Source organism: Salvelinus alpinus, chromosome 4, assembly GCF_045679555.1.
Source record: "Salvelinus alpinus chromosome 4, SLU_Salpinus.1, whole genome shotgun sequence".
Taxonomy (NCBI): domain Eukaryota; kingdom Metazoa; phylum Chordata; class Actinopteri; order Salmoniformes; family Salmonidae; genus Salvelinus; species Salvelinus alpinus.
Genome location: NC_092089.1, coordinates 63,578,976 through 63,587,652, shown reverse-complemented (window position 1 = coordinate 63,587,652; position 8,677 = coordinate 63,578,976). Strand labels below are relative to the sequence as shown.

Sequence of the window (8,677 nt, the reverse complement as noted above, 5' to 3'; positions counted from 1 at the left end):
ATGTCCCGCTGGTAGGATATTTGTGATCGTACCTTGTCTAATTTATTGTCCAATGATTGTACGTTGGTGAGTAATATTGACGGTAATGGCAGCATTCCCACTCGCCTTCTCCAGAACCTTATGAGGCACCCCGCTCTGTGTCCGAGGTGAGTGATCACTGTCCTGATATCCAGAAGCTCTTTTTTTGCCGTAAAATATGGTGGCAGAAACATTATGTACAAAATAAGTTACAAATAGCGCAGAAAAAACACATTATAGCACATTTGGTTAGACGCCCGTAAAACTGCTGCCATTTCTTCCGGCACTATTTTAGTTTAATGTAAAATGCAAATGTTTTACATACAGATCTTGTTGTTGTCTTCACTATTATTCTATGTATAAAATAGTAAAAATAAAGAAAAACCCTGGAATGAGTAGGTGTGTCCAAACTTTTGACTGGTACTGTATATATGTGACGGGATTGTATAAACATTATGGACAGTATGCGGATAGAATATATGGTGTATCTGTAGAATATGTAAGATAATATAGTATATATACAGCAATAGTTGAATAGGATGGCATTGACTAGAATACAGTATATACATATTAAATTAGTAAAAAAGTATGTAAACATTATTAGTGACCAGTGTTCCATTATTAAATTGACCAGTGATTTCATGTCTATGTACATGAGGCTTCTAAGGTACAGGGTTGACTAACCTGGTGGTAGCCGGCTCGTGACTGTGAGTCCCATAGCAAAGGATCTGAATACTTATGTAAATGAGTAAATAAGGTATTTGTTTTTTTATCTGTTTTTGCTTTGTCATTATGGGGTATTGTGTGTAGACTGATGGGGGGGGGGGAAGGGGGGGACACATTAATCAATTTTAGAATAAGGCTGTAACGTAACAAAAAGGGTTCTGAATACTTTCAGAATGCACTGTATTTCTAGTTTAAATTGACAGATTTTGATGGGGATTTTTTTATTATGTTATTTATATTGAACCAATAGACTCTTAAGATGAAACAATAAAAGCTGATTTACCAACATTTCTGAAAATGGATATATAGCATTTTGGAAAGACACTCAAATATAGATCTTAAACATAAAATAAATAGTTAAATAGATACATATAAAATATTGTTGAAACAACTGATTTTCAGGACAAAACCTGTATGGAAATATTCCAAGTTATTATATTTTCAAAAGACTATATTTTCCATAATTTGAAAATCAACACAAAATGACAGCCCTGTCACAAAAAGCTTAGGGATGTGATCTGAATAATGTTAATCACCACCTTCAAATTCACTAACAGGGCTTTGGATGCAAGGACTCTTGGGCTCAATTGCTCTTTCATTAGATTACATTGCCTTCAGAAAGTATTCACGCCCCTTGACTTTTCCACATTTTGTTGTGTTACATTGTTATGAATTTTATGAATAATGACTAAATTATGTATACATTTAACTAGAACTAATTGAATTCTACCCTGTTTTTCTGTATTGATAAATAATGTTAGTTCATAAGAAAGAGGTTATGTAGCATGTACATGGGAAAAGAGGAAGGTATGTGTGTGCCTAAAGAAAACAAAGTGGATCATTAAACTATGTTTGAACCAACCCGGCTATAACTCTGGGGAGACTCCAGGAGAAGAAGAGAGAATCCAAAGTTTAGTGTGTATGTATGTGCGTAGGTTAAGAGAAGGTATTAAAGGAACGTTTTTGTATATACACGGCAGATCTCTCTAAATAAACATTCCTGACAATTGTAGCTGGGCCTCCGCCTGATTCATTTCAACCAGTTTCTTACAAATTCTGGGTTTCAGGCTGAGTAATTAATTCAATTGGGTTTTATGAACAATTGAGAGCAAAATTCTCGTAACATACATGATGGGATTAAAGTGGATTTAATTGTCATTTTTTTGTCAAAAATCTACACAAAATACTCGTATGTCAAAGTGGAAGAAAATGTCTAACATTTGTAAAAAATAAAATAAAATAATACAAAAATAAAACACTAATATAAAAGTATTCAACCCCCTGAGTCAATACATGTTAGAATCACCTCATGAGTTAAATTGGAGTCAATTCTAGAATTGAGCCCAACCCTGTTGCTTACATCACCAAGTTATGGGTTTGATCTTGCATACACTGAAACTCGCCTACTAAATGACGTTAACATTTACTTCAACATTGCACATTATCAGTTGGCCATAGCTCTCTTACCCAACTTCTCCCATAAGCTTGGTATTGGTTGACCTCGTACATAACCTCCAAAGACATCAGGCATGTTCTAAATTGACTAAACTGAAATGCATTTGACCCTGAAACTACTAACCAAGCCTTATCCCTTCTCCCAGAGATAGACAAGCTGATGTAATGCTATTTTATCATATTCAAGCCCATCTCATTAGAATTTCTCTAAACTGTCATGTCACTTCCTGTAAACTACATACTTCACTTCCCATAGTGTGCTCCAAACTCATGTTCACCCACCATGACATCCAGACAGGGACATTCCATTTTAGCCTGGAACTGTGATCACTCTGCTGCTACGGACCCAAACAGGACCTGAAACTAGCATTGCCTCATCTTTCTGGGCTAAACTGATCTTTAAAATGTGACAGTACCACTTTTACAAGAAAAACATACTTTTTTTAAAGAAAGAGAAAGGGAGAGTGAAAACAAAAGAAAAAAGGATGGAAAAATACGAAAGTGAGAAGGGGGGTGGATTCTCCCCTAAGTAGCTCCAAATCATTAACTATGGTGTGTATACAGTGCCTTCAGAAAGTATTCACACCCCTTGACATTTTCCACATTGTGTTGTGTTACAAATTGGGATTCAAATGGATTTAATTGTCTACTTTTTTTTATGATATACACAAAATACTCTGTAATGTCAAAGTGGGGAAAAAAATCAAACATTTTTTAAAGATGAATGAAAAATAACACTACACTAATAACACTAATATATCTTGATTAGATAAGTATTCAACCCCCTGAGTCAATACATGTTAGAAGCACCTTTGGCAGCGATTACAGCTGTGAGTCTTTTTGGGTAAGTCTCAAAGAGCTTTGTACACCTACTGTAGATTGTACAATATTTTTTTTTTTAACTCTTCCAGCTCTGTCAAGTTGGTTGTTAGTCATTGCTAGACAGCCATTTCCATGTCTTGCCATAGATTCTCAACACGATATAAGTCAAAACTGTAACTAGGCCTCTCAGGAACATTCAATGTCGTCTTGGTGAGACATTCCAGTGTATATTTGGGCTTGAGATTTAGGTTATTGTCATGCTGAAAGGTGAAATTGTCTCTCAGTGTCTGTTGGAAAGCAGACGCAACCAGGTTTTCCTCTAGGATTTTACATGTGCTTAGCTCTATCCTGTTTATTTTTCTCCCCCCAAAAAACTCCCTTGCCAATGACGAGCATATCCAAACATGTTGCAGCCACCACCATGCTTTAAAATATGAAGAGTGGTAGTCCATGATGTGTTGTGTTGGATTTGCCCCAAACATAATGCTTTGTATTCAGGACAGAAAGTACATTTCTTTGCCCAATTTTTTGTAGTATTACTTTAGTGCCATATTGCAAACAGGATGCATGTTTAGACATTTTTCCCCTTCTTTTCACTCTGTCATTTAGGTTAGTTTTGTGGAGTAACTACAATGTTGTAGAACCAACCTCATCATCCTTGAGATGTTTCTAAAAGTTGTCGTAAATTCAATTGATTGGACATGATTTGGAAAGGCACACACCTGTCTATATAAGGTCCCACAGTTGGCAGTGCATGTCAGAGCAAAAACCAAGCCATCAGGTCAAAGGAATTGGCTGTAGAGCTCCGAAACAGGATTGTTTTGAGGAACAGACCTGGGGTAGGGTACCAAAACATTTCTGCAGCATTAAAGGTCCCCGAGAACACAGTGGCCTCCATCATTCTTAAATGGAAGAAGTTTGGAACCATCAAGACTCTTTCTAGAGCTGGCAGCCCAGCCAAATTGAACAATCGGGGGAGAAGGTCCTTGGTAAGGGAGGTGACAAAGAACCCGATGGTCACTCTGACAGAGCTCCAGAGTTCCTATGTGGAAATGGGAGAACCTTCCAGAAGGACACCCATCTCTGCAGCACACCACCAATCAGGCCTTTATGGTAGAGCGGCCAGACGGAAGCCACTCCTCAGTAAAAGGCACATGACAGCCAGCTCGGAGTTTGCCTAAAGGCACCTAAAAGGACTCCCAGACTATGAGAAACAAGATTCTCTGTTCTGATGAAAATTAAATTGAACTCTATGGCCTGAATGCCAAGCGTCACATCTGGAGGAAACCTGGCACCATCCCTACGGTGAAGCATGGTGGTGGCAGCATCATGCTGTGGGGATGTTTTTCAGCGGCAGGGACAGGGAGACTAGTCAGGATCGAGGGAAAGATGAATGGAGTAAAGTACAGAGAGATCCTTGATGAAAACCTGCTCCAGAGCGCTCAGGACCTCAGACTGGGGCAAAAGTTCACCTTCCAACAGGACAACGACCCTAAGCACACAGCCAAGACAACGCAGGAGTGGCTTGGGGACAAGTCTCTTAATGACCTTGAGTGGCCCAGCCAGAGCCTGAGACTTGAACCCGATCGAACATCTCTAGAGAGACCTGAAAATAGCTGTGCAGCGACACTGCCCATCCAACCTGACAGAGAAACTCCCCAAATACAGGTGTGCCAAGCTTGTAGCGTCATACCCAAGAAGACTCAGGGCTGTACTCACTGCCAAAGGTGCTTCAACAATGTACTGAGTAAAGGTTCTGAATACTTATGTAAATGTAAAAAAATTATACATTTGCAAAAATGTCTAAAAACAAGTTTTTGCTTTGTCATTATGCGGTATTGTGTGTAGCTTGATGAAAAAAAAAAAATGTTTTAATCCATTTGTAATGGTCTGGGTGTAGCTGGTGCAGAGGAGTCAGGTGCAGGACAGCAGGGATGAGAACCACAAGTAACTTTACTCAAATATTCCAATAACATGTCGTAATACCGAGCCCACAATAACGGACCGAACATACATAAAACAATCACGCACAAAAACCATGGGGAAAACAGAACGTGTAATTTGGGAATTGAAACCAGGTGTGTAAAACAAAGACAAAACAAATGGAAAATGAAAAGTGGATCGGCAATGGCTAGAAGGCTGGTGACGTCGACCGCCGAACGCCGCCGAACGCCGCCGAACTCCGCGGAAGTCGTGACACCATTACTGAATACAGCTGTAACGTAAGAAAATGTGGAAAAAGTGAAGGGGTCTGAATACTTTCCGAATGCACTGTATTGGGTATATAGATGGGGTAATCATAAAAAAATCATGTTAACCACAATTATTTCTTAAATAGTGAGTCCATGCTACTTATTGTGTGACTTGTTAAGCAAATGTTTACTCTTGAACTTATTTAAGGTTGCCATAACAAAGGAGTTGAATACTTATTGACTCAAGACATTTCAGCTTCAATTTTTTATTAATTTGAAAAAAAACATTCCACTTTGACATTGTGGGGTATTGTGTGTAGTTCAAGGGCACAAAATCTGAATTTAATCCATTTTAAAGTCAGCTGTAACACAACAAAATTTGGAAAAAGTCAAGGTGGTGTGAATTGTTTCTGAAGGCACTTTAATTAGTCCCGATGAAAGAATATGCAATAAAAAAAATGGTAAGCCCACCTCTTCATAAAGTCTCTTTATCGCAATTACAACTGATCAAGCTTACACACGTGATGTGATCTATGTTTATTAATTTATTTAACCTTTATTTAACTAGGCAAGTCAGTTAATTAAGAACAAATTCATATTTACAATGACGGCCTACACCGGCCAACGCTGGGCCCATTGTGCACTGCCCTATGGGACTCCCAATCACAGCCAGTTGTGATACAGCCTGGAATCGAATCAGCGTCTGTAGTGATGCCTCTAGCACTGAGATGCAGTGCCTTAGACCACTGCGCCACCCGGGAGCCCTAGAGACAAAACTCAGTTTGTCAATGACCACATAACTCAGCAAATGTACAGTTGGTGGAAAAATGTGTGACATGTTTTTTGATGGGGAACAGAAAGGTGAGAATTATAAAGCTTCTTACACTGGAAATATTAGATGAGGTTCATCTGCAGAGATACTACATGTGTTAAATGATGTGTGATGAGAGCAGTTCGGCAAAGACTTCCTTCGCAATGGAAAGGTCTGAAACCCCTTAATACTCACCCTCTTCCGTCACATAAAGATGCACGCACACAACAAACACAATACATTTTAACCCCCGCATCTCTGAAACAATTGTTTGATGTTTGACATTAAAAATACAGCAAATGATGATTGAAAATACATCCCAGTCAAAGATAGTTCTAGGGGATGAAATTCTATTTTTATCCATTATTTCAGTTCCTAATTTATTCTATTCAGTTACTACTAAACAGATTAAATTAACATAACATTGTAATAGGCCCACTAAGCTGAAAAATAATTTTCCACAGAGAATGAGAAATAATAAATAATAATATTATTTAATAAAGGAATATACATATTTTCCAGATACTCGGATTAGGGAGATTAACCACATCACATAAATGGATTTAGTTAATTCCTCTGATCTATAGAAATTGTATTTATGTCACCATTCCTCTGACTTAAACGATATATTTAACTAGAATTTTAAAACAGTGACTCAAAGCCAATTGAATTACTATAAATCTTGAAAAGCCAGATGTATTATAATCCACACTAAAATATAATAATTAGGTGAGGTTGCAGAGTGAAGGGTGGGTGGATAAGAGCGGGGGGCATTTTCTTGTGGTGGCTAGTTAGTTTCAGTTTCCATTATAAAGGGAAATTTCTTCTGATCACTGGAACGATAAAGGCTGTGTATATAAGGGGCCCCTTCTCTCAACTCCTCACAGTACCTCTCTCTCGTCACACCTCGTATATCTCTTCACACACTCAAATCTTATCTCCAGTCCTCCATCTCTTCACACCAGACAGACTCATCTCTACCAACAGTTGTACCAGCAGCTTGAACACATGACCATGAACACCAGAATACTCCTGCTCCTTGCTGTCACCATCTGTATCACAGTCGCCCAGCGTGAGTCTACCTCTTTTTACCATAATTGTTATTACTATGGTATGGAACGTTTATTACATGATGTTTACATTTTTCAGCATGGTAATTGTTTTTTGTATTGCAATTTTAGTCATTCCAAGTAGCTCGATTGTACTCAATTCGTTGCCCACTGATTCTCTGTATAGGTCCTGTGAGCCAGCGATGTTTGTGTCGGAAGGTGCGGAACAGCTTTGGAGCTCCAAACACTGTTGAGGACATCCAGATCTATCCGCCAACTCCCTCCTGTGACAGGCTGGAGATCATGTGAGCATATATAATCTCGTCAGTTAGGATGAGGATGATGATAATATGATGACATCAATTCAAATTAAAGTCATTGCGAAGTATATCAATAATAGAATATCAATTTAATCATTCTATATCTTGATAGTGTTAGCCTTAAGAATGGAGTGCAGTACTGCCTGGACCCCAGTATGAAGAAGGTGCAGAGACTTCTCAATCGCCTGATGTGAGTCATGTAAACCATTTTTTTTTCTGTTTACAATTTAGGAGTGTCATAATTTACTGTACAAAAGATGAAATCATTCTTTAAAGAACTAACATTGTTGCATTCATTTTTTTTATTATTTAGTACAACAGTTTGTTGAGGACGTATGAGTGAAAGGTGCATGGGCTTGACTCACCATCGTGTCCAATTGCTTAATTCACAGGAAGAAGTCCTCTCCCCCAACTGTCCCCACTCCAATTGAGGCCATCTCTAATGAGAGAAGCATTGACTCTGCTGATATCTGATTCCCTGTCTCAGACTCCCTCTATGACTCTATTTAGCAGGGTTTCCCAAACCCGGTACTGGGGCCCCCACTTGCTGCACGTTTTGATTTTTGCCCTAGCACTACACAGCTGATTCAAATAACCAACTCACAGTCAAGCTTCGATTATATGATTCATCTGTGTAGTGCTAGGGCAAAAACAAAAATGTGAACCGGGGGGCAGGACCGAGTTTGGGAAACCCTGCCACATTGGACCAGCTTTGACTCACAACAAATATGTTGTTATCCTGTAAGGTCTGACACCCCATCACTCTGAATGTTTAAGACCAAGTCAATGTCAAAGCAGTTAAATGCAGAAGCTTCTTGTTCTAATTAACTTTATACTTCTATTTTGTACTTTTTTTACATTTCAATTTCATATGTCTGTGTTGGGATGTTATGCTTTTATTGTGTTCTGTTTTGCACAGTTGTTGTCTCAAATTATTTAAAATACTTGAATAAATCTATTTTCTCATGATTTTTTATGAGTTTCACTGGATCATTTTGTTATAAAGCAAAATGTATCAAATGAGAAGGAACATTGTTAATTGTTCTGAACCTGGAATCTTGTAAATAGTGCCATCTTGTGGCTGCAAAAGAGCAGAGCACTCCACGTAAATAGAGATGCCTGAGACAGGTCTAGCTTACAGAAGGAAAGCTTGCACTCTCATGCCACATTGCAGGTACACTGTACACAAAAATGGTAGCCTATACTACGGATGTCATTTCCAGCTTCTAATAAATCTATGTGTTCTCTGCGTCTTGCATAAACGTCCCTCTGCCTGAGGACTAT

The 8,677-nt window shown here is 38.5% G+C and overlaps 1 protein-coding gene across 1 annotated transcript; it reads left to right on the top strand.

Moving 5' to 3' along the window:
- The first annotated feature begins 6,885 nt into the window (after positions 1-6,885).
- LOC139574111 (C-X-C motif chemokine 11-1-like) lies at positions 6,886-8,362 on the top strand. Its single transcript, XM_071398296.1, has 4 exons — positions 6,886-7,096; positions 7,261-7,378; positions 7,506-7,583; positions 7,786-8,362. The coding sequence occupies exons 1-4, from the start codon at positions 7,033-7,035 to the stop codon at positions 7,865-7,867; spliced, it is 342 nt and encodes a 113-aa protein (XP_071254397.1). The 5' UTR covers positions 6,886-7,032; the 3' UTR covers positions 7,868-8,362.
- The last annotated feature ends 315 nt before the right edge of the window (positions 8,363-8,677 follow it).

Bases quoted from the DNA above. Each gene is read 5' to 3' on its own strand.
- LOC139574111 (XM_071398296.1), top strand. From the start codon at position 7,033: ATGACCATGAACACCAGAATACTCCTGCTCCTTGCTGTCACCATCTGT. The intron at 7,097-7,260 runs GTGAGTCTACCT...TTCTCTGTATAG, and splicing joins CTGTATCACAGTCGCCCAGC to GTCCTGTGAGCCAGCGATGT. The intron at 7,379-7,505 runs GTGAGCATATAT...ATATCTTGATAG, and splicing joins TGTGACAGGCTGGAGATCAT to TGTTAGCCTTAAGAATGGAG.